This window comes from Gopherus evgoodei, unplaced genomic scaffold (assembly GCF_007399415.2).
Source record: "Gopherus evgoodei ecotype Sinaloan lineage unplaced genomic scaffold, rGopEvg1_v1.p scaffold_31_arrow_ctg1, whole genome shotgun sequence".
NCBI classification, from domain to species: domain Eukaryota; kingdom Metazoa; phylum Chordata; order Testudines; family Testudinidae; genus Gopherus; species Gopherus evgoodei.
Genome location: NW_022059983.1, coordinates 5,472,158 through 5,497,461, shown reverse-complemented (window position 1 = coordinate 5,497,461; position 25,304 = coordinate 5,472,158). Strand labels below are relative to the sequence as shown.

General features: G+C 61.6%; 1 protein-coding gene across 1 annotated transcript in view; it reads left to right on the top strand.

Moving 5' to 3' along the window:
- Nucleotides 1-1,458: 1,458 nt before the first annotated feature.
- The window catches only part of IGLON5 (IgLON family member 5), a 32,025-nt gene continuing 8,179 nt past the window's right edge, over nucleotides 1,459-25,304 (top strand). Inside the window, exons 1-3 of the mRNA XM_030543161.1 lie at nucleotides 1,459-1,522; nucleotides 19,337-19,415; nucleotides 23,902-24,134. Of these exons, the coding sequence (XP_030399021.1) occupies nucleotides 1,459-1,522; nucleotides 19,337-19,415; nucleotides 23,902-24,134 (376 nt within the window). The remainder of the gene's footprint in view (nucleotides 1,523-19,336; nucleotides 19,416-23,901; nucleotides 24,135-25,304) is intronic.

Below are 25,304 nucleotides of genomic sequence, written 5' to 3'. Positions count from 1 at the left end.
GGACGTGGGGTCTAAGGGTTGGGGGGCTAGGAGCCAGGACTCCTGGGTTCTCTCCCTGGCTCTGGGAGGGGAATGGGGGCTAGTGGTTAGAGAAGGGGGGATGGGAGCCAGGACTTGTGGCTTCTATCCCAGCCCCAGGAGGGGAGAGGAAAGGAGTGGGGTCTAGGAGCCGGGACTCCTGGGTCCTATCCCTGACCCTGAGAAGGGAGTGGGGTCTAGGAGCCAGGACTCCTGGGTTCTACTGCTGTCTCTTCTACAGACTTTGCGTGTGACCTTGGCAGATCACAGCATCGCTCTGTGTCTGACGAAGTGGGTATTCACCCACGAAAGCTCATGCTCCAATACGTGTTAGTCTTTAAGGTGCCACAGGACTCATTGTTCCTCTTCACAGATCCAGACTAACACGGCTACCCCGTGATACTCAGCATCACTGTGCCTCGGTTTCCCCACCCATAAAGCAGGAGGGGCCCTGATCTCAGCTGGGGCAGGGTTTGTCTCTGGCCCAGTGGGACCACAGGGCCCAATCCTGTTGGCAGGACTACCGTAATACCCCTACTAAACAGGACAGCTAAAATCTTCCAGCCTGCATCCTCCTGGGAAATATTCGTCCCTCAACAGGGTGTAGATGTTGCCCCTCTGGAGGATCCCCTGCCCACTCCTCATGTGCATCAGGAGGGGGCTTAGGAGGAGCAATTTAACCCCAGGTAATTAGCACCCCCCCCATGTAGGCAGAGCTAGAGCAGAACAGTCAATATGCTCGCCTGACAGTCAGCCCCTGGGTGGTGGTGGGGGCTCTCCCCTGGCAGTCAGGGCTGGCCCCCATGCCCCGGGAGGGGTCGCTGTACTGCAGCGGGGGGCTGCTCCTTGAGGGGCCGGACTCGGGGGGCTGGAAGGGACAATGGGGGTCTCCCCCAGCCCCTGGGTGGTGGTGGGGGCTCCCCCCTGGCAGTCAGGGCCGGCCCCCAATGCCTTGGGGGGCGCTGTACTGCAGTGGGGGAGGGGCTGCTCCTTGAGGGGCCGGGCTGGAGGGGACAATGGGGGTCTCCCCCAGCCCCTGTGACGCTGGGGCTGGCGATGGGGGGGATCCCAGGTGCGGGGAGCTCCCCTGGCCCCGCCCCCCAGCAGTGCTGCAGTAACAAAGGACGCCTCATCAATCAGCGCCCCCTCCCACACCTGGCTGCTCCCCTCTCCCATTGGCCCACTCCCCGGGCCTCATTTGCGTGCCTGGCCCCGCCCCTCCCGCTCCTGGCCCCTGATTGGTCGCTCCCCCTCGATCGCTGTTAACATTCTATCCATCCCCCCCAGCACACGTCACACCACCCCCCGCTGCCCCCTCCCCCGCGCAGCCCCGATCTGACGCGCCGGGGGTCGCTCCGTCCGCCCGTCCCGTCCCGTCCCGTCCCGTCCCGCCGCATCCCCGGGGCCGGAGCCGGAGCCGGAGCCGGAGCCGGAGCCGCGATGAGCGGGGCCGCCTGGCCGGGCTGGCTGCTCTGCAGGCTGGGGCTGCTCCTGCTCTGCCGAGGTACCGCAGTGCTGGCCCGGGGGGGTTGGGGGGTGTGGCCCGCTGCCGGAGGGGCTGAGCCCGCGGGGTGGGGGGGTGGGGGGTACACACCTCGGGGTATGCCCCTGGATGCACAATTTGCTCTGGGTGTGAAACACAAGGATGCACCATTTGATCTGCGTGTGTGTGAGAAAGACACTAGGATGCACAATTTGGTGTGTGTCTGTGAGAGAGAGGCACTAGGATGCACAATTTGGCGTGCGCCTCTGGGGTGCACAATTTGCTCTCTGTGTGACCCACAATTTTCTCTCTTAGCCTGCATTTATCCAAGAGGGGGTGCACAGGTTGATCTGGGTTTGCAAATGGGATACACAATCTGATATGTGTGTGTGTGTGTGTGTGTGTGTGTCCCTGCTGCCTCCTGCTGGAGAGGATGAGCCCTGCTCAGTGTGTGTGCGCGCACCTCTGGAATGCACAATTTTTATTTCTGGGTGTATGTATCATCTCTAGAATTGTGTGTGTGTGTGTGTGTACCTTTGGGATGCACAATTTGATCTGTGTGTGTTTCATCGGAATACACAGTTTAACACTGAGATACAAATTTGATCTCTCTGTGTTTTGCCACTGGAATAATGATATTTTATCTCCATGTCCATTTATATCTCCAGTAGACAGAATTTGTGTGTGTGTGTGTTCACGCTACCAGAATATTGACTAATTATCTATCACTATGCATATGTACCTCTGGAATAGGCAGTTTGCATCTATTACCATCTATCACTGGCATACGCAATTTGTGTGTGTGTGTCTACACGGCTGAAATAGAATTGTATAGTGCTTGCGTTTCTCTGAAATAATCGTATTTTCTCCTCTGTGTGTGTGTCTCTGGAATACAGAATCCCCCCCCCCTTTCCCCCCTCTCTCTGTACCTCTTGGAATACAAACTATTTCCTCTGCGAGTGTGTCTGTGTGGACACACATGTACCGCATGTGGGAGTGGGTGGCTGTGCCGTGGGGGCGACGAGGAGGCAGCCCTCTAGCCGTGGAAGGGGACGGAAAGGGATGTGTGGCTCGGGTGATGGATAGAAGGAGAGAATGATACAGGAGGAGAGAGACACACATGGATCCTGGTGTATGGCCCTGGAAGAAAAGGAAGGATATGTAGAGATGTTAGATCCATAGATGGGTGGATAGGTGGGGGTGTGAGCATAGAAAGCTGGATGGGTGGATAGATAGATAGGGGTCTTGAGGGAATGGGTGGATGGGTAGATTAAGGGCTGTGGGGAGGATGGGTAGAGAGGTGCGTATGGGGTTAGATGGATGGATAGAGGGATGGGGGATGGGTGGATAGAGGGATGTGTATGGGGTTAGATAGATAGGAGGTGGGGAATGGATGGCTAGAAGGCTGTGGTGGGATGGATGGATAGAGAGGTGCGTATTGGGATAGATGGGGAGTGGATGGATAGAGGGGTGGGGGATAGATGGATGGATAGAGGGCTGTGGGGGGGATGGGTGGATAGAGCGGTGCATATAGGGTTAGATAGATGGAGGGGGGATGGATGGAGGGGAGATGGAGGGATAGATGGATAGAAAGCTGCGGGGGGGTGAGTGGATAGAGAGGTGCATATGGGGATAGATGGGGAGTGGATGGATAGAGGGGTGGGGGATAGATGGATGGATAGAGGGCTGTGGGGGGATGGGTGGATAGAGCGGTGCATATAGGGTTAGATAGATGGAGGGGGGATGGATGGAGGGGAGATGGAGGGATAGATGGATAGAAAGCTGCGGGGGGGTGAGTGGATAGAGAGGTGCATATAGGGTTAGATAGATGGGGAGTGGATGGATAGAGGGGTGGGGGATAGATGGATGGATAGAGGGCTGTGGGGGGGATGGGTGGATAGAGCGGTGCATATAGGGTTAGATAGATGGAGGGGGGATGGATGGAGGAGAGATGGAGGGATAGATGGATAGAAAGCTGCGGGGGGGTGAGTGGATAGAGAGGTGCGTATTGGGATAGATGGGGAGTGGATGGATAGAGGGGTGGGGGATAGATGGATGGATAGAGGGCTGTGGGGGGGATGGGTGGATAGAGCGGTGCATATAGGGTTAGATAGATGGAGGGGGGATGGATGGAGGGGAGATGGAGGGATAGATGGATAGAAGGCTGCAGGGGGGTGAGTGGATAGAGAGGTGCGTATGGGGATAGATGGATGAGGGAATGGATGGATGGGTAGAGGGGTGGGGGATGGGTAGATAGAGGGCTGTGGGGGGATGGGTAGAGAGGTGTGTACGGGGTTAGATAGATGGGGGATAGAGGGGTGGGGGATGGGTAGAGAGGTGCGTACGGGGTTAGAGGTTGGATAGAGGGGTGGGGGATAGAGGGGTGGGGGATAGAGAGGTGCGTACGGGGTTAGCGGGATGGATAGAGGGGTGGGGGATGGGTAGAGAGGTGCGTACGGGGTTAGAGGTTGGATAGAGGGTTGGGGGATAGAGGGGTGGGGGATAGAGAGGTGCGTACGGGGTTGGCGGGATGGATAGAGGGGTGGGGGATGGGTAGAGAGGTGCGTACGGGGTTAGATAGATGGGTGGGGGGATAGAGAGGTGTGTATGGGGTTAGATAGATGGGGGATAGAGAGGTGGGGGATGAGGGATAAAGGGGTGGGGGATGAGTAGAGAGGTGTGTACTGGGTTAGATGGATGGGGGGATAGAGGGGTGGGATGGGTAGAGAGGTGCGTACGGGGTTAGATAGATGGGGGATAGAGGGGTGGGGGGATAGAGGGGTGGGGGATGGGTAGAGAGGTGTGTACGGGGTTAGATGGATGGGGGGATAGAGAGGTGTGTACGGGGTTAGATGGATGGGGGGATAGAGAGGTGCGTATGGGGTTAGATAGATGGGGGGATAGAGGGGTGGGGGGGGATAGAGAGGTGCGTACGGGGTTAGATGGATGGGGGGATAGAGAGGTGTGTACGGGGTTAGCTAGCTGGAGGGTGCGGGGTGGATGCAGGCGCAGACCCGCCAGGTTACTCTCTGTGACCACGCTGAGTTCATTTCCTCTGCTCCTGTCTGCCCTGGTACCCGGGGACTCGGCAGCCACGGGGAGCCTGGCTGAGCCCCTGGGGACTCGGCTGTCCAGGTTTGCAGGGTCCCTGCGACGTGGCTCTGAGCCCGGCCAGCTCCGGCGTGGCAGCACCTCACTGGGCTGTAGAAACCGCAGAGGGATCCAGGCCGATAGTGGCATTTAATTCCTCCATCCAGAAGAGGAGGGGACGGTGTTACGTGAGGCTGAGGTCACACAGGGGATGTTAATAACAAGCACATTGTGGGATTGGAAGTGCCAGGATATGTGGGACTGACATGCTGGCAATGGGATTTGCGGGGCGCCTGTAGCTGGTGTGGGTAGGCTGATATTATGAGTGTTGGAAGGATGGGGTTGGTATTGGTCAGTTAGTGGATAGGGGTTAGGGGGGCGTCGGTTGGCGGGATAGGGGTTGGGATGGTCGGTTGGCAAGATTGGGGTTGGTTGGCAGGATGGGGGTCGGGGGACTCGGTTGGCGGGATGGGGGCCAGGGGGCTGGGTTGGTTGGATGGGAGTCGGTTGGCGGGATGCGGGTCAGTTGGCAGGATGGGGGTTGTCCAGGGGGGTTGGCTGGATGGGGTCAAGGGGTCGGTTGGTGGGATGGGGGGTCAGTTGGCAGGATGGGGGTTGGGAGGGTCTATTGGTGGGCTGGGTGGGGGCTTGGGGATCGGTTGGTGGAATGGGGGTCGGGGGGATGGGTTAGCTGGATGGGAGTCAGTTGGCAGGGTGGGGGTCGTCCAGGGGGTCGGTTGACTGGGTGGGGGTCAGGGGGATGGGTTGGCAGGATGGGGATCAGTGGAGCTGACTCTGTTTTGGTGATTGAGGTTCTTGCATCGGTGGCATTACGGGGTTGGTAGGTGGCATTACTGGGTCCGGGGGCTGAGGTTCTTGGGGTCAGAGTGCTGGCATGCTTGGGGTCGGTGGGGTCCGATGGCGTGATTAGGTTGGTGGGCTTGGCTGGCGTTATTGGGGTCGATGAGTTGAGGTGATTGGACTGGTGACGTTGGCGTTCTGTGGTTGGGGAATGCCATGACTGGGGTCGGTGGGCCGAGCTGACTGGGGTCGGTGGGCTCTGTTGGCACGATTGGGGTCAGCGGCGTTGCCGTGACTGGGGTTGATGTAACTGGGTTGGTGGTTTTGCTGTTGGAAGGGTGGACCAGTGGTTTGGCTTCCGGCGTGAAATACGGGCTCCCACGGCTGAGATCTCTGCTCCACCGCAGATTGCTGGGTGACTTGGCCAGTCGCTTAGTGTCTCTGTGCCTCAATTTCCCAGCTGTCAAACAGGGTTATTGCTGCGTCCCTGGGCGCCAGGGGTCCTGGAGAGCAGACCGGGACATGGGATGAAACCCGCCCGCTGCAATGTCCTGGAGCGATGCCCTCGGCACCGGTTTGCGCACGGGAGCTCTGGGGGTCGGTGTTCTCGGTATCAGGCTGGTTACAATTAATAATGAAACTCGCGGCTCAAAGGGGACGGGGAATGCTCGGTATCTGCCCCGGCCTCGGCGTAACGAATCAAACATGCGGCGTCTCCTGGGGGCCGTTGTGCCAGCCGGGGGGTCTCCGGTTGATGCAGCGACTCCGGACATCATGGCGGTTTCAGATCTGACTCAATCCTATGACTGAGTCTTGGGGCAGCGCCAGGCAGGGACAGGACACCCTGTGCTGGGGGGGCTTTGCCTGTCCTGCCCCTTGGGAGAGCAGGGAGCCACTGGAGGGCGGCCAAATCCCGGCGCTTGGCACCATGTCCCACCCCTTTCTGCCCAGGGCCCGGCGCTGATGGCACATCGGGAATCCTTTAAAACAACAGCCTTTGAGGATCGGGTCAATTCTGGATCTCTCTGACCGACTTTGTGTTACCATTGCACCACAAGTGCCTGTTGTCAGCACTGCGCCAGGCACTGTACAGACTCGGGACAAAAAAATAACCCAGTGCCTGTCCCAGACGGCGCCCAGTGGGAGTGTACCACAAGAGACAACAGGCGGATTCAGGAGTGTTGCCGTCGTGCCATCAGTGGAATGGGGTTGACTACAATCGGTGCAATGTTGTTCCTCTACCCCCTCCCCCGCCCAGAGATGTTGTGTCTGACAGCAGTAAAAAGGCTAGGCAGGGTATTTGCACATTTGTGTGTGTCTGTGTGCAGTTGAGGGTGTGTGTTGTTCGTGGATGTCTGAGTTCAGGAGAAGATGTGTGGTTTTGTGTCTGTGTTTGTGTGTGTCACACTGCTTGTGAGAATGTGTGTGTGGTTGTGTTATGAGACTGTGTGTAAGTCTGTGTGTTGGTGAGATTGTATGTGGTTGTGTGTATGCAGTTGTGTGTGTCAGTGTATGTTTGTTAGAATGATTCTCTTTCATGAGGTACATGCGTTTGTGAGACAGTACATGTCTGTATGAACACACATCTGTGTGGTGTCATATGTGTTTGTGTGAGTGTACTGGTGTGGTTGTGTTTTGATTGTGCGTTTATGTGCATGATTGTGTTTGTGGACAGGGTGTATGTGTGCGTGCCCATTTGTGTGTGGGTTTGCATGTGTCTCTTGGTGGGTGTGTGTCTGCATGTTCTTGTTTGTTAGTGATAGAGGAACATACTAACAGGTACTAAATGCTGGTGTAGAAGAGAAATCAGGGTAAATTTCAATGCACGTCTAACTATCCATCCCCATCCACCACCTGCATCTACCTATCTATCCATCCCCAGCCACTCCATCCATCCATCCATCTATCTATCTATCTATCCATCCCCAGCCACTCCCTCTATCTATCTATCTATCAATCCATCCATCCCATCTATCTATCCATCCATCCCCAGCCACCCCCTCTATCTATCTATCTATCTATCCATCCCCAGCCACTCCCTCTATCTATCTATCTATCTATCTATCCATCCCCAGCCATTCCCTCTATCTATCTATCTATCTATCCATCCCCAGCCACTCCATCCATCCATCCATCTATCTATCTATCTATCCATCCCCAGCCACTCCCTCTATATATCTATCCATCCCCAGCCACCCCCTCTATCTATCTATTTATCTATCCATTCCCAGCCACCCCCTCTATCTATCTATCTATCCCCAGCCACCCCCTCTATCTATCTATTTATCTATCTATCTATCTATCCATTCCCAGCCACCCCCTCTATCTATCTATCCATCCCCAGCCACCCCCTCTATCTATCTATCTATCTATCTATCTATCTATCTATCTATCTATCTATCTATCTATCTATCTATCCCCAGATGCCCCCTCACCTCTTCAGTCCTGTAGCTGAAGCCTCCCGGGCCCCACATGCTGCCCCAAGGGGTTTCGACCCCTTCCCCATCTGCACGCCAGGGCAGTTGGGGCCCTGGGCACAGCGGGAAAAGGGCAGCAGACGTGACGGGACGGGGAGCCCAGCTCTCTAGGTGCCCATTTCCCCTCGAATTGAGGGGGCGTATGATGGACCCGCAAACCAGTTCATTGGCTTCGCCTCTGTGGAGTCCCATGGGGCAGTCGGCCTCGTCCCCTGGTGGGCAGATAGATAAATTGGCGGGGGGGGGGAGAACCAGAGCGGATGGAGGGAGGGAGGTGATGGATGAAGAGAGAAGACAGGGAAATCGGTTAGACAGGACCAGGGAGGGTGGATGGCTCCAGACAATGGCGAGGGAGCCGGAAGGGGGGAATAGGTAAAGGAGAGGTGGACAGCGAGATAAAGAGCGGGTGGATGAATAGCTGGATCTCTTGGGGGGCAGAGCTGGGGGATCCCCTGCCGAATGGCTGTGGGGAGGGGAGGGGAGCGGAGGGGCCAGGACGGAGACCCTGGTTATGGTAGGGTCACTCGGAAGGGCAGCGCTGTTGTTGTGGTTTCTCTCAGAACCCCTGGGGCTGTGCATGCTGGTTTGTTTTTGTAGGGTCGCCCCCCCACCCCCCCACTTCCCACCAATCCCCTGAAATGAACCTGAATTGGCTGGACTGAGCTGCGGGGGGCAGCGGGGCGTGTGTGAAATAGACAAATCTTCCCCCATTAGGAGTTTGGCAGTGACAAAGCAGCTCTGCCTCTTTCCCTCTTCCTTTGCCAGGCTGGGAGTCGATCTGAGAGCCAGGACTCCTGGGTTCTCTCCCCAGCCCTGGGAGGGAGTGGAGTCTAGTGGTCAGAGCAGGGGGAGCTGGGAGCCAGGACTCCTGGCTTCTTGGGGAGGGGAGGAGGGTCTAGTGCAGGGGTGGGCAAACACTTTGGCCTGAGGGCCACATCGGGTTTCAGAAATTGTGTGGAGGGCCAGGCATGGCCCAGCCCCTGCCCCCTATTCCCCCCCCCCTGCTTCTAGCCCCCTGACGGCCTCCCCTGGTACCCCTGCTCCATCCATCCCCCCCACTGCCTGTCCCCTGACCAGCCCCGGAACACCCACCCCTGACTGCCCCCTGCCACCTCCTCCAACCTCCCTCCTTTCTGACTTCCCCTTCCTAGGACCCCTGCACCCATTCAACCCCCCGTTCCCCGCCCTCTGGCCACCCCAACCCCTATCCACACCCCTGCCCCCGACCACCACCCTGAACTCCCCTGCCCTCTATCCAACCCCCCCTGCTGTCTGTCCCTTGACACCCCATCCAACCCACCCCTCCTTCCTGACTGCCCCCTGCCACCCCATCCAACCCCCCCTCCTTCCTGACAGCCCCCTGCCACCTCATCCAACCCCCCTCCTTCCTGACTGCCCCCTGCCACCCCATCCAACCCCCCCTCCTTCCTGACTGCCCCCTGCCGCCCCATCCAACCCCCACACCTTCCTGACTGCGCCCTGGGACTCCTGCACCCATTCAACCCTCCTGTTCCCCACTCTCTGGCCACCCTGACGCCTATCCACACCCTGAACTCCCCTGCCCTCTATCCAGCCCTGCCTGCTCCCTGCCCCCTCACCGCGCTGCCTGGAGCACCGGGTCAGGCCGGCTCTGCAGCTGCTCTGCCCCAGGGGCTCACAGCCCCTCTGCCCAGAGCCTTGCGCTGCTGGTGGGGTGAGCTGAGGCTGCAAGGGCGGGGGACTGGCAGGGAGGGGCCAGGGGCCACAGTTTGCATGGCGGCCGGGGGGGGGGGGCAAAGTGAGGCAATTTGCCCCGGGCCCTGCAAGGGCCTCCACGAGAATATAATATTCTATAGTATTGCAACTTTTTTTTTATGGAAGGGGTCCCCGAAATTGCTTTGCCCCAGGCCCCCTGAATCCTCTGGGCGGCCCTGACAGTTTTCCCATCTCTAAACTAGTGGTTAGAGTGCGGGACGGCTGGGAGCCAGGACTCCTGGGTTCTAGCTCTGGGAGGGGAGTGGGACCTGGTGGGATGGGGGGGAGGGCTGGGAGCCAGGACTCCTGGGTTCTAGCTCTGGGAGGGGAGTGGGACCTAGTGGGATAGAGAGGGGGAGGGCTGGGAGCCAGGACTCCTGGGTTCTAGCTCTGGGAGGGGAGTGGGACCTAGTGGGATGGGGGGGAGGACTGGGAGCCATGACACCTGGGTTCTAGCTCTGGGAGGGGAGTGGGGCCTAGTGGGATGGGGGGGAGGGCTGGGAGCCATGACACCTGGGTTCTAGCTCTGGGAGGGGAGTGGGGTCTAGTGGGATGGGGGGGAGGGCTGGGAGCCATGACACCTGGGTTCTAGCTCTGGGAGGGGAGTGGGACCTAGTGGGATGGGGGGGAGGGCTGGGAGCCAGGACTCCTGGGTTCTAGCTCTGGGAGGGGAGTGGGACCTAGTGGGATGGGGGGGAGGGCTGGGAGCCAGGACTCCTGGGTTCTAGCTCTGGGAGAGGAGTGGGGCCTAGTGGGATGGGGGGGAGGGCTGGGAGCCAGGACTCCTGGGTTCTAGCTCTGGGAGAGGAGTGGGGCCTAGTGGGATGGGGGGGGAGGGCTGGGAGCCAGGACTCCTGGGTTCTAGCTCTGGGAGGGGAGTGGGGCCTAGTGGGATGGGGGGGAGGGCTGGGAGCCATGACACCTGGGTTCTAGCTCTGGGAGGGGAGTGGGACCTAGTGGGATGGGGGGGGGAGGGCTGGGAGCCAGGACTCCTGGGTTCTAGCTCTGGGAGGGGAGTGGGGCCTAGTGGGATGGGGGGGAGGGCTGGGAGCCAGGACTCCTGGGTTCTAGCTCTGGGAGGGGAGTGGGGCCTAGTGGGATGGGGGGGGAGGGCTGGGAGCCAGGACTCCTGGGTTCTAGCTCTGGGAGGGGAGTGGGGCCTAGTGGGATGGGGGGGAGGGCTGGGAGCCAGGACTCCTGGGTTCTAGCTCTGGGAGGGGAGTGGGGCCTAGTGGGATGCGGGGGAGGGCTGGGAGCCAGGACTCCTGGGTTCTAGCTCTGGGAGGGGAGTGGGACCTAGTGGGATGGGGGGGAGGACTGGGAGCCATGACACCTGGGTTCTAGCTCTGGGAGGGGAGTGGGGCCTAGTGGGATGGGGGGGAGGGCTGGGAGCCATGACACCTGGGTTCTAGCTCTGGGAGGGGAGTGGGGTCTAGTGGGATGGGGGGGAGGGCTGGGAGCCATGACACCTGGGTTCTAGCTCTGGGAGGGGAGTGGGACCTAGTGGGATGGGGGGGGAGGGCTGGGAGCCAGGACTCCTGGGTTCTAGCTCTGGGAGGGGAGTGGGGCCTAGTGGGATGGGGGGGAGGGCTGGGAGCCAGGACTCCTGGGTTCTAGCTCTGGGAGGGGAGTGGGGCCTAGTGGGATGGGGGGGGAGGGCTGGGAGCCAGGACTCCTGGGTTCTAGCTCTGGGAGGGGAGTGGGGCCTAGTGGGATGGGGGGGAGGGCTGGGAGCCAGGACTCCTGGGTTCTAGCTCTGGGAGGGGAGTGGGGCCTAGTGGGATGCGGGGGAGGGCTGGGAGCCAGGACTCCTGGGTTCTAGCTCTGGGAGGGGAGTGGGACCTAGTGGGATGGGGGGGAGGACTGGGAGCCATGACACCTGGGTTCTAGCTCTGGGAGGGGAGTGGGGCCTAGTGGGATGGGGGGGAGGGCTGGGAGCCATGACACCTGGGTTCTAGCTCTGGGAGGGGAGTGGGGTCTAGTGGGATGGGGGGGAGGGCTGGGAGCCATGACACCTGGGTTCTAGCTCTGGGAGGGGAGTGGGACCTAGTGGGATGGGGGGGGAGGGCTGGGAGCCAGGACTCCTGGGTTCTAGCTCTGGGAGGGGAGTGGGGCCTAGTGGGATGGGGGGGAGGGCTGGGAGCCAGGACTCCTGGGTTCTAGCTCTGGGAGGGGAGTGGGGCCTAGTGGGATGGGGGGGGAGGGCTGGGAGCCAGGACTCCTGGGTTCTAGCTCTGGGAGGGGAGTGGGGCCTAGTGGGATGGGGGGGAGGGCTGGGAGCCAGGACTCCTGGGTTCTAGCTCTGGGAGGGGAGTGGGGCCTAGTGGGATGGGGGGGAGGGCTGGGGAGCCAGGACTCCTGGGTTCTCTCCCCAGCAGCAGGGACACACACACTATTCATTGTCGCTGGATTGCTGCACCAGGCAGGCGCTTTCACGCTGGGCCATGAGGTCCCCTTGGCTGGCCCCTGTAGTGATGGGATTCAACGCAGAGGGACCCCCCACACACACACCCAGAAATGGGGAGGGGGGCAGGGGAAGTGAACCGAGAGGGAGCTTCTGCCAGGGCCTTGGGCTTCCCTGTTCTCAGGCCAGCTGCCTCTGGAAAGGGCAGGGGGGGGGCGGGGAGGATGACAACTCAGCATCCAAACAAAGGAGCTGAGGACAATGGTCTAGAGAGAGATTGGAGAGACAGAGAGCGAGAGATTAACGCTGCAGCCTGCGTCCATCCCTTCCCCCCCAGAGCGGCCCTCTGTCTGGAGCTCTATCCCCAGACGTCCCATCTATCTACCTATCCATCCCCATCCACCCCCTCTACCTATCCCCATCCACCCCTTCTATCTACCTATCCATCCCCATCCACCCGCTCTACCTGTCTGCCTATCCCCATCCACCCCCTCTACCTATCCATCCCCATCCGCCCCCTCTACCTATCCCCATCCACCCCCTCTACCTATCCCCATCCACCCCTTCTATCTATCCATCCCCATCCGCCCCCTCTACCTATCCCCATCCACCCCTTCTATCTACCTATCCATCCCCATCCACCTCCTCTACCTACCCCCATCCACCCCTTCTATCTACCTATCCACCCCTTCTACCTATCTACCTATCCCCATCCACCCCCTCTACCTATCCATCCCCATCCACCCCCTCTACCTATCCCCATCCACCACCTCTACCTATCCCCATCCACCCCTTCTATCTATCCATCCCCATCCGCCCCCTCTACCTATCTACCTATCCATCCCCATCCACCCCCTCTACCTATCTACCTATCCCCATCCACCCCTTCTATCTACCTATCAACCCCCTCTACCTATCTACCTATCCCCATCCACCCCCTCTACCTATCCCCATCCACCCCTTCTATCTATCCATCCCCATCCACCCCCTCTACCTATCTACCTATCCATCCCCATCCACCCCCTCTACCTATCTACCTATTCTCATCCACCCCTTCTATCTATCCATCCCCATCCACCCCTTCTATCTATCTATCCATCCCCATCCACCCCTTCTATCTATCTATCCCCATCCACCCCTTCTATCTATCTACCTATCCATCCCCATCCACCCCCTCTACCTATCCCCATCCACCACCTCTACCTATCCCCATCCACCCCTTCTATCTATCCATCCCCATCCGCCCCCTCTACCTATCCCCATCCACCCCTTCTATCTACCTATCCATCCCCATCCACCCCCTCTACCTATCTATCCTCATCCACCCCCTCTATCTATCCATCCCCATCCATCCCCTCTATCTACCTATCTATCTATCCCCATCCACCCCATCTATCTATTTACCTATCCCCATCCGCCCCCTCTATCTACCTACCTATCCATCCCCAATCCACCCCCTTTACCTACCTACCTACCTATCCACCCCCATACACCCCCTCTATCTATCTATCCACCCCCATACACCCCCTCTATCTATCCACCCCCTCTACCTACCTATCTATCCATCCTCATCTACCCCCTCTACCTAACTATCTACCTATCCCCAGCCACCCCCTCTATCTATCTACCTATCCCCATCCGCCCCCTCTACCTATCCATCCCCATCCACCCCCTCTACCTACCTATCTACCTGCCCCCATCCACCCCCTCTATCTACCTATCCCCATCTGCCCCCTCTACCTACCTATCCTCATCCACCCCCTCTATCTATCCATCCCCATCCATCCCCTCTATCTACCCAACTATCTATCCCCATCCACCCCATCTATCTATTTACTTATCCCCATCCGCACCCTCTATCTACCTACCTATCCATCCCCATCCACCCCCTCTATCTACCTATCTAAATATCCCCGTCCACCCCCTCTATCTATCTATCCATCCCCATCCACCCCCTCTACCTACCTATCTATCCATCCCCATCCACCCCCTCTACCTATCTATCTATCTATCCCCAGCCACCCCCTCTATCTATCCATCCCCAGCCACCCCCTCTATCTATCTATCTATCTATCTATCTATCTATCTATCTATCTATCTATCTATCTATCTATCTATCTATCTATCTATCCCTATAGACCCCCTCCTATCTATCTATCATCTATCTATCTATCTATCTATCTATCTATCTATCTATCTATCTATCTATCTAACCCCATCCACCCCCTCTATCCTATCTCTCTCATACAGTCCTGACCTGTCTGCTTCAGCTCTTCATCACAGCTCAATATACAGGAGTTGTTTCAAGACGTGACTCCACCTGGAGCAGCCGAGTTCACTAAAATTGTCTGGTTCCATCTCCCGTGGTTGGGGAAGAAAGCGTAAAGATGTGATTCCCGCCCCCCCCCAGGGTCCAGGAACCCAGCAGGCAAATAAAGGCCCCAAATTTATGACTGTTTAAAATCTTGTGATTTGAGGCCAGTGTTGTGATTTGGGTGCAGTCTCGGGATTTGGGGGGATTGTTATGATTTCCGCTGCATCTCCTGACTTTGACGGTGAATTCGTTATTTTGCGGGACAGTCTCCTGCTGTCAGTGATGCTCATACGATTTAGTGGGATGGTTGGGGGGTTCTGACACGAGCCGGTGATTTTGACGGTAAACGTGTGATTTTTGTGGGGCAGTCCCTGGGGTTGAACGGTGGTCTGGTGATTTGGGGGGGCACGGTCTCACGGTTGTGAGGGCACGGTCATGATTTGTGGCAGCAGGTTTCTGATTCTCAAGGCCATGTCCTGTCTTTGGGGGCAAGCCCGCAACGGGGAAGGTGGTGTTCTGGTTTTTATGGTAATCTCCCAGTCGGGGGGCAGTCTTGCACGTTTTGAAGAAGATCTCATGATTTGGTGCAGCAAGCTCACAATTTTGAAGATAAACAGCCTCGTTCTAGGCATCATGGGGCTGAAGGCAACAACATGATTTTGTGGGGGGCAAACGTGATTTGGAGGAGGCTGTCTCATGAGTTGGGGGGGCCCAGCTCTCAGCGTGTCGCTGTGGGGGGCGGGGAGTCACCAGGGCCAAGACACACAGGCTGAAACACCGACATGACTCCCCGTCTGAGCAAGTGATTCAGAAAGAGCTTATTGATTTTGAAAAGGCCACCAGCACGGGAAGCCGCGAAGGAGGGGACTGCAGCCCTGCCAGCTCCTATCAGCGTCCTCCTGCTTTGGGGGCAGATGGCAATTTCCTCTCCCCCCTGCCCCCAACGCTCCTTTGCACCCAGTTCCAGCATTGGATCCCTGCCCTCCTCCCCAGCCCCACTCAACTGGGATCCCACCGCAGCATGGGAGGGACTGAAGAATCTGGAGCAGGGGACCTGGAGAGAAGCTAGTGAGAGAGGAGGGATGGGAGGGGAAACTGAGGCTCACAGTGGTGATCCCCTTGTTCTCCTCTCCCCCCAATCGGGAACACAAAGCCGGGCAGGTGAGAAGTATATTGGTGTGAGCAAGGGGATGGGAAGGATCTGTCAGGCAGCTCAGGGGAGGGGATGGGTGGATGAATACATAGGTACCTTCTCTCGCGGGCCCTGCCCATCGTCCGCAGACCCCCCCTCTCGCTATCGAAATCCGGCCCTGGCCCCGGTGCAGGCAGAGGGTAACTCCGGACTAACATCAGAACTCGCCCCCTGAAAGTGCCCCAAGGAGAAGTGGGGAACCTACTGGCCCAATCACTGCCTCAGTTTCCCCCGGGGGTGAGGGGGTAGTGTGTGGCCCTGAGCTGGCTTCTGGGAGGCAGAGAGCTGACTGCCTCCCCCACTTCTGTGCCGGACTGAGAGTGGGGGGCGGGTGGGGTGGCATTTAAATGGGGTTACCCTGCCCTAGGGAAGTGTGTGTGTCTGTCTGTCCTGGAGGGACTGTGGGGGGTGTGCGCCCGTCCTGGAGGGGCTGGTGTGTGTAGTGTGAGCGATCAGGTACCCGGGGGTTCAGTATGTAACACAGGGCAGCAGGGACCCCCCCCCACACACTCGGAGCTGGTTAAGGACGCCCCGAGGATCATTATTACACACACTGTCTCCAGTTTTATTTGCTGCATTTTCTTCCCAGCTCGAGGCCTTGGCTCAGATCACTGCCCGGCCCCCAGCGGGGAGAGAACCCAGGAGTCCGGGCTCCCAGCCCCCACTCCTGCATTTAGACTCGCTGTGAATCCTGCCCAGGCTCCATAAATCACCTGAATTAGCCTGGGACTGGTGGGGGGAGGGGTGTTATTAGTCATGTAGCGAGAGCCACTTTAATCCCCCCCCCCCCCAGGAGCTGGGCTTGCGGCGGCGGGAGTGAGGGGCACGGGCAGAGCGGGGGGAGCCCAGAGCTGGGGTGAGTGGGCAGGGGGCTGGCGGGGGGGCAGGCAGAGCTGGGCTGGGGGGACAGGGAGCTGGCAGAGCAGGGGGAGCCCAGGGCTGGGGAGGGGCAGGGGACAGGCAGAGCTGGGGGGGACGGGGCTGGCAGAGCTGCGGGGGCAGGCAGGGGGCTGGCAGGAGGGCAGGCAGAGCTGGGGTGGGGGGACAGGGAGCTGGCAGAGCAGGGGGAGCCCAGGGCTGGGGAGGGGCAGGGGGCAGGCAGAGCTCGGGGGGCAGGCAGGGGGCTGACGGGGGGCAGGCAGAGCTGGGGTGGGGGGACAGGGAGCTGGCAGAGCTGGCGGGGGCAGGTGGTGGGGTGGGTGGAACGGGGCTGGCCAGAGGAGGGGCTGGCGGGGGTTGGGGGAAGGTGGGGTGGGCGGTGGGGGGGACAGGCGGCTGGCAGAGAGAAGGGGTGGAAGGGGGAGGTTGGGGGGGGGGTCTCTGCGAGGGGCGGATCTTGCGGCGGGCGATGATCGAGCTCTGTCTGTGCCCGTCTCCCCCCGTCACCTTGTCGCTGGCTCTGAATGTAAAGTGACCGTCCGCCCCCCCCCCCGCTCCTGTTCCCCCCCCCGCTCCTATCCGCCCCTCCCAGCCGCTTTGCCAGGCAGCCCCCCGCCCCCGGTGCCCCTCACTCCCGACCGGCAGCCCCCTGCTCGCCCGCCGCACCCCGTGTCCGGCCGGGTCACGGGGGGGGGCGCCCCCGTTTCGCTGCAGGCTCCTCCCCGGCAGCTACGGACCGGCCCCGCCCCCGCCCGGGCCAATAGCCGCCCCCCCCCGCGTCACCCCATGGGCCCGGCCGCCCCCCCGAGTCACGTCCCCACTCAGCCGGGGGGACACACCTGGCTGCGGGTCAGGATCGGCCTGAGGGAGCCGGGAGGGTCCCCGTGATCCCAGCCCTGCCCCCTACTCCTGACCCACAGCCCCCCCGATCCCAGCCCTGCCTGTGCCCCCAGCCCCCGATCCCAGCACTGTCCCCCTAGCCCCGCCCGTGCCCCCCACTCCTGACCCACAGCACCCCGTGATCTCAGCCCTGCCTCCCAGCCCTGCCGGTGCCCCCCCACTACCCGCAGCCCCGCCCGTGCCCCCCACTCCTGACCCACAGCACCCCGTGATCTCAGCCCTGCCTCCCAACCCTGCCGGTGCCCCCCCTCCCTCACAACCCCCCTGATTCCACCCCTGCCTGTGCCCACCACTCCCCCCAGCCCGCCTGATCCCAGCTCTGTCCCCCCAGCCCTGCCGGTGCCCCCCACTCCCTCACAACCCCCCTGATTCCACCCCTGCCAGTGCCTCTCACTCCCGATCTGCAGCCCCCCGTGATCCCAGCCCTGGCCCCCCCAGCCCTACCAGTGCCCCTCACTCCTGACCCACAGGCCCTCATGATTTCCCCAGCTCTGCCGGTGCCCCCCACTCCTGACCTGCAGCCCCCCGTGATCCCAGCCCTGCTAGTGCCCCTCACTCCTGACCTGCAGCCCCCCGTGATCCCAGCCCTGCTGGTGCCCCTCACTCCCGACCCGCAGCCCCCCCATGATCCTAGCCCTGCTGGTGCCCCTCGCTCCCGACCCGCAGCCCCCCCATGATCCTAGCCCTGCTGGTGCCCCTCGCTCCCGACCCGCAGCCCCCCCATGATCCTAGCCCTGCCGGTGCCCCTCACTCCCGACCCGCAGCCCCCCCATGATCCCAGCCCTGCTGGTGCCCCTCACTCCCGACCCGCAGCCCCCCCATGATCCTAGCCCTTGGCTCCTCTGAGGTTGTTACATGGTATTGGGGGGGGCAATGAAGGTTGAGATGCGGGTGTTGAAATGAGACAAGCCGCTGCCGAGGCCTGAGGGGCTCTTGGCCTGTGACTCCCTGTCCCGGGGGAGGGGCGGGGGGAGCATCCATCACCGAAATCCCCCTGGCGATGGAACAAACCGCCCGGGGCTGGGATCAGAGCGGCCCCTGCGTAGGGGGCAGAGTCGTGTGAGCGCCTCCCGCTGGCCTCAGCTGAACTCACGTTCCGGGGGGTTCGGGTAGGATCCCGTCCCCAAAGTCAACGGCTGCTAGGGGGCGCTGTGCTGTATGAGGGGGGTGGGGTCTCCCCCCGGCTGTCAGGGCTGGTTCCCATGCCCCAGGGCAGCGCTAGGGGGCGCTGTGCTGTGTGAGAGGGGTGGGGGCTCTCCCCGGGCTGTCCGGGCTGGTCCCCATGCCCCAGGGCAGCGCTAGGGGGCGCTGTGCTGTATGAGCGGGTGGGGTCTCCCCCCAGCTGTCAGGGCTGGTCCCCATGCCCCAGGGCAGCGCTAGGGGGCGCTGTGCTGTATGAGCGGGTGGGGGCCTCCCCCCGGCTGTCAGGGCTGGTCCCCATGCCCCAGAGCGGCTCTAGGGGGCGCTGTGCTGTATGAGGGGGGTGGGGTCTCCCCCCGGCTGTCAGGGCTGGTTCCCATGCCCCAGAGTGGCTCTAGGGGGCGCTGTGCTGTATGAGCGGGGTGGGTGCTCTCCCCAGGCGGTCAGGGCTGGTCCCCATGCCCCAGGGCAGCGCTAGGGGGCGCTGTGCTGTGTGAGAGGGGTGGGGGCTCTCCCCGGGCAGTCAGGGTTGCCCCCGATGCTCCAGGGCGGCAGTAGGGGGCGCTGTGCTCCCAGGGGCCCTAGCATTTCCTCCAAGAGGCAGGGCTTGAATAGGCGGATCTGGGCCAGACCCCAGTTGGGGCGATTCCATTCGGCTTCCCTAAATCCGGCCTCGAGCTGAGATTTTCAATCACTTCCTATCTGAAATTGTACTGAATTGTTAATTAAACAGCTACTGTGCTCCACCCCAGAGGTAGTTGCATCTCAGCATCAGTTGAACCAGCCTCATGTGTTGTTATGTGCAGCTATTACCTGGCTGCCCCACCCCAGAGGTGGCTGCATCTCAGCACCGGGCACACCGTCCCCACGCATTGTCTCATCCATTCTCTCTTTCTGCCCTCAGGGCTCCTGGTGCGGAGCCTGGAGTACAACCAGCCGGCCGACAACTACACCGTGTGTCAAGGGGACGATGCCATTCTAAGGTGAGACCCTTCCCGAGCGGCCCCCACCCTGAGGGTGAGGCTGGGGGTCTCTGTCCCTGCTGACTCCTGCTGGAGGGTCCCCGATCCCACTCCCCACAGCAGGGCGCCCCCTAATGCTACTTGCCCCAGGAAGCCGTTGGCAGCCCCCGGCCTACTAATGTTTCATCCTTGCGCCGGGGTCGTGTTCACACCAAACACAGGAGCCCCGCTAAGGCACTGCCAGCTTCTCAACAGTTCATGGGCGTGGGGGGGGGGGATCATGCTGTCAAAAAGCCAGATTATGTACATCCCCCCCAAACCCTGCTTCAGAGCAAGGGCTGGGCTGGCAGGGGGCTGCGTGTCAGGAGTGAGGGGCACCGGCAGAGCTGAGACTGGGGGGGGAGGCCGGGGCTGAGCTGGCAGGGGGCTGCGCGTCAGGAGTGAGGGGCACTGGCAGAGCTGGAGGGTGGGGGGAGCCCAGGGCTGAGCTGGCAGGGGGCTGCGCGTCAGGAGTGAGGGGCACTGGCAGAGCTGGGGGGTGGGGGGAGCCCAGGGCTGAGCTGGCAGGGGGCTGCGCGTCAGGAGTGAGGGGCACCGGCAGAGCTGAGACTGGGGGGGGAGGCTGGGGCTGAGCTGGTGGGGGCTGCGGATCGGGAGTGAGGGGCACCAGCAGAGCTGGGATGCGGGGGAGGCCGAGGCTGAGGTGGCAGGGGCTGCGGGTTGGGAGTGAGGGGCACCGACAGAGCTGGGATGGTGGGGGAGGCTGGGGCTGAGCTGGCAGGGGCTGCGGGTTGGGACTGAGGGGCATTGGCAGAGCTGGGATGGCGGGGGAGGCTGGGGCTGAGGTGGCAGGGGGCTGCGGGTTGGGAGTGAGGGGCACCGGCAGAGCTGGGATTGGGGGGAGGCCGGGGCTGAGCTGGCAGGGGCTGCGGGTTGGGAGTGAGGGGCACCGGCAGGCCTGGGATGGGGAGGAGCCCAGGGCTGGGCTAGCAGGGTTCATCTGTGTTTTGATGGAGACCCTACAATAACAAACGTGCAACATTAGGGTTTGGATGAGAGACTCAGTGATGATAAATTGTGCTTGAGAGACCCGAACAATAACTGCCAAGAGACCCCATAGTGACAGAGACTCGCCCATAACAGCTGAGTGCTGCAGTGCCCGGACCAGGGCCCCTCGGCTAACAAAGCCGGGTGGGAGGTGGGTCCTTTCCAGAGCGCCAGGAAGGGATGTGAAAAGTTGTGATCACTCCATGTATCCCCATCCACCCTCTGTCTATCCCTGGCCACCCCCTCTAACTATCTATCAATCTCTTCCCAGACATCCCCTCTATCTATCTATCTATCTATCTATCTATCTATCTATCTATCTATCTATCCCCATCCACCCCCTATCTATCTATCTATCTATCTATCTATCTATCTATCTATCTATCTATCTATCTATCTATCCCCATCCACCCCCTCTATCTATCTATCTATCTATCTATCTATCTATCTATCTATCTATCCATCCCCATCCACCTTCTCTATCTATCCATCCCCATCCACCCCTCTATGTATCTACCTATCTATCCCCATCCACTATCTATCTATCCCCATCCACCCCCTCTATCTATCTATCTATCTATCTATCTATCTATCTATCTATCTATCCATCCCCATCCACCTTCTCTATCTATCCATCCCCATCCACCCCTCTATGTATCTACCTATCTATCCCCATCCACCCCCTCTATCTATCTATCCCCAGATACCCCCTCTATCTATCTATCTATCTATCTATCCCCACATCTCCCGTCTCTCTCTCCCCACCCCCCACTCCCTCCTGCAATGCACCAGCCAGCCTGACTCATGCTCAGAGCTGACCTAGATCCGGCTCCCCCCACCCCCTCGCTGCAGCCCTCCCAGCTGCTCTGCTGTGCCCTGGGGCGATGGGGCTGGGCTGACCTAGATCCTGGGGGTCAGTGGAGTGGGGGACGGCTGGGAGGGGGGTGCGGTGGGTGCTGAAGGGGAAGGGGGAGCCCACACAGCCCCCCATAGGGCCCCCCAACCCCATATTTCCTTCCCAACACCCCAGCCCCCCCTTGGCCAGTCTGGCTCCCCAGCCCCTAACAATGTCTGTGACCCTGCCCTCCACCCCCGACTGACTCTGAGCCGTCACGCCAGCTGCGAGCCGCACACACCCAGCAGGGGGCGCTCCCAGAGCCCTGCCCCCTCTCCTCCCCCGCACAGGTCTTGGAATGAGACCCCCACCCCTGGGGCATCGGTGCCAGCCGTGACCACTGGGGAGAGCCCCCACCCTGCCCCCTGCACCACAGCGCCCCCTAGCACCGCCTGGGGGATCGGGGCCAGCCCTGACTGCCAGGGGAGAGCCCCACCTGGCTGCTGGGTGCTGGCGCCCGGATCCCCTGAGAGCTGGAATTATTTTGTGATTGTGGCATTAAAGGAGAGAAAACAGCCCCCCTAATTCAATCTCACTCGCTGATTGCGGGGTTCACAGACAGGAGCTAGCAGGAATGGCAAGGGACTGCGGGTCAGGAGTGAGGGGCACCGGCAGAAGTCGGGGGGGGGCATGGCTGGGCTGGCAGGGGGCTGTGGGTCAGGAGCGAGGGGCACCGACAGAGCAGGCTCGGTTTTGGGACATCCCCATACAGGCATTAAATTGACAGGCTGCTGCATATGCTGCGTCTTTCCAAGCTTTGCTAACCCAGCGAGCCCAGACCTGGGAGCTGATCCCGTTTTTTTGTGTGTGTGGAGCGGGGAATGAGCTGTAGAAGCTCCAACCTCTCGCCTTCCTTAGGTCTGGACTCACAACTGCTCCTGAGCTGGGAAGGGAACCCAGGAGTCCAGGCTGCCAGCCTCCCTGCTCCAACCACTAGGCCCCACTCCCCTCCCAGAGCCTGGGATAGAACCCAGGAGTCCTGGCTCCCAGCTCCAATAACTCTGTCAAGGTTCTTTATCTCAGCCTGGTGCTGAGATGCAGCCACCTCTGGGGGGGGAGCTGGTTCACAGCCGCACCACAGCAGAGCTGAGAGGCAAAGGGGGATTCCGGCTCCTCCAGTCACCGCGGGGGAGGTTTCCAGGAAGTAGAATGGAAGTGGCCTTTGGGCTGTGAACCAGGGTCATGGGACAGCGGTGAGCCAAAGGGGGCGATTACTGGCTTGGGTTCCCCAGCTCTGCCAGTGCCCCTCACTCCTGACCTGCAGCCCCCTGCCAGCTGAGCCATGGGCTCCCCGGTGCCCCTCACTCCCGACCTGCAGCCCCCTGCTAGTCCAGCCCTGGCCTCCCCCTCCCAGCTCCGCCGGTGCCCCTCACTCCTGACCGCAGCCCCCTGCCACCCCAGCCGCAGGCTCCCCGGTGCCCCTCACTCCCAACCCACAGCCCCCTGCCAGCTGAGCCATGGGCTCCCCGGTGCCCCTCACTCCCGACCTGCAGCCCCCTGCTAGTCCAGCCCTGGCCTCCCCCTCCCAGCTCTGCCCGTGCCCCTCACTCCTGACCGCAGCCCCCTGCCACCCCAGCCGCGGGCTCCCCGGTGCCCCTCACTCCCAACCCACAGCCCCCTGCCAGCTGAGCCATGGGCTCCCCGGTGCCCCTCACTCCCGACCTGCAGCCCCCTGCTAGTCCAGCCCTGGCCTCCCCTCCCAGCTCTGCCCGTGCCCCTCACTCCTGACCGCAGCCCCCTGCCACCCCATCCGCGGGCTCCCCGGTGCCCCTCACTCCCAACCCACAGCCCCCTGCCAGCTGAGCCATGGGCTCCCCGGTGCCCCTCACTCCCGACCTGCAGCCCCCTGCCAGTCCAGCCTTGGCCTCCCCGTCCTGACCCACAGCCCTCTGCGAGCCCAATCTCGGGCTCCACCCTTCCAGCTCTGCTGGTGCCCCTCACTCCCGACCTGCAGCCCCCTGCCAGCCCAGCCCTGGGCTCCCTGGTGCCCCTCACTCCTGACCCGCAGCCCCCTGCCAGCCCAGCCACGGGCTCCCCGGTGCCCCTCACTCCTGACCCGCAGCCCCTTTCAGCCCAGCCACGGGCTCCCCGGTGCCCCTCACTCCTGACCCGCAGCCCCTGCCAGCCCAGCCACGGGCTCCCCGGTGCCCCTCACTCCTGACCCACAGCCCCCTGTCAGCCCAGCCACGGGCTCCCCGGTGCCCCTCACTCCTGACCCGCAGCCCCCTGCCAGCCCAGCCACGGGCTCCCTGGTGCCCCTCACTCCTGACCCGCAGCCCCTGTCAGCCCAGCCACGGGCTCCCTGGTGCCCCTCACTCCTGACCCGCAGCCCCTTTCAGCCCAGCCACGGGCTCCCCGGTGCCCCTCACTCCTGACCCGCAGCCCCCTGCCAGCCCAGCCACGGGCTCCCCGGTGCCCCTCACTCCTGACCCGCAGCCCCTGTCAGCCCAGCCACGGGCTCCCCGGTGCCCCTCACTCCTGACCCGCAGCCCCCTGCCAGCCCAGCCGCGGGCTCCCCGGTGCCCCTCACTCCTGACCCGCAGCCCCTGCCGTCTCTGCCCCCAGCTGTTCCATCGACAAGGAGGTGACCCGGGTGGCCTGGCTGAATCGCTCCAACATCCTGTACGCCGGGAACGACAAGTGGTCCATCGATCCGCGGGTCCGGCTGCTCACCAACAGCCAGGCCGAGTTCAGCATCCTCATCGCCAGCGTGGATGTGTGGGACGAGGGGCTGTACACCTGCTCCTTCCAGACCCAGGCCAAGCCCCACACGGCCCAGGTCTACCTCATCGTGCACGGTACAGAGTGGGGGAGGGGCTGGGCTGAGCCCGAGGGTGGGGGGATGGGCAGAGATGGGGATGGGGTTGGGGGGATGGGCAGGGGCAGGGAGGGGGGCCAGGCAGTGCCTGGGTGCAGGACTGGGCCTGAGGGTCGGGGATGGGCTGGGGGGCTGAGTGGGCAGTGATGGAGTTGGGGGGGTGGGCAGGGGATGGGTTGGGCTGGGAGACTGGGGGTGTGGCGCTGGGCAGGGATGGGGGATTGAGGGTGTGGGGCTGGGCAGGGACGGGTGGGGAGGTGGGAGGATGGGCAGGGACTGGGGTGGGGGATGGGCAGAGACGGTGGAGCGAGGACGGGTGGGGGCAGAGAAGGGGGAGGGGGCTGGGTCATCATGGGACGGGGGGGGGTCTGTGGAGCGATGCAAGGCCGTGAGGGGAGCAGGGATTGGGGGCTAGGGGAAGGAGGGGGCAGGTGCATGTGGTGGGGGATGGGGGACTGGTCCATAGGGGGGCTGCACAGAGATCTATGGGAAAGCTGGGGGAGGGGGTGGGGCAGGGCTGTCTCCTGCTCTAGGGCTGGTGCTGCAGCCACGTGTGTCCATCCCTCATGCCTGCGCCCCCCCGCCCCCCAGGACTCTGTCGCTTGGGGCTGGGTTTGGGATGTCCGTTCCCCCGCATGGCACCGTGCCCCACCCCAGAGCTGGCTGCATGTCAGGCCCAGGCCCGGGGTCCCTGGATACCCAGCCCCGCGTGATCGGAGCCGGGAGCCGTTTTCCTCCCGGCCGCTCAGGGAGGATTTGCTGGCTCAGCTCCCGCCCCCCAGGTGCCCGCGGCGCCAGGAAGTGGGGACAATGGAGCCTGATTGGATCCGGGGGGACAATTGCGGGGTCCCTGCCGCAGCTGTTCGCCGCATCGCCCTGATTGGTTGCGGCCCTCATCGGTCGGCCAATCAGCTCACACCACAGGCCTTGTTAGCGGGGCTGGGGGAGACTCACGTCATGGGGCGGCTTTTCTTGGCTTTTCTACCAAATTGTCCCATGGGGGGGAAGTCTAATATTAACACCCCACATGCCGCCCGGCACTGAGATGCAGCCACCTCTGGGGTGGGGCACAGGGGCTGGTTATACAGGGACCCCTCACCCAGCCCTGGGATGCAGCCATCTCTGAGGCAGGACATGGGAGATGGTTATA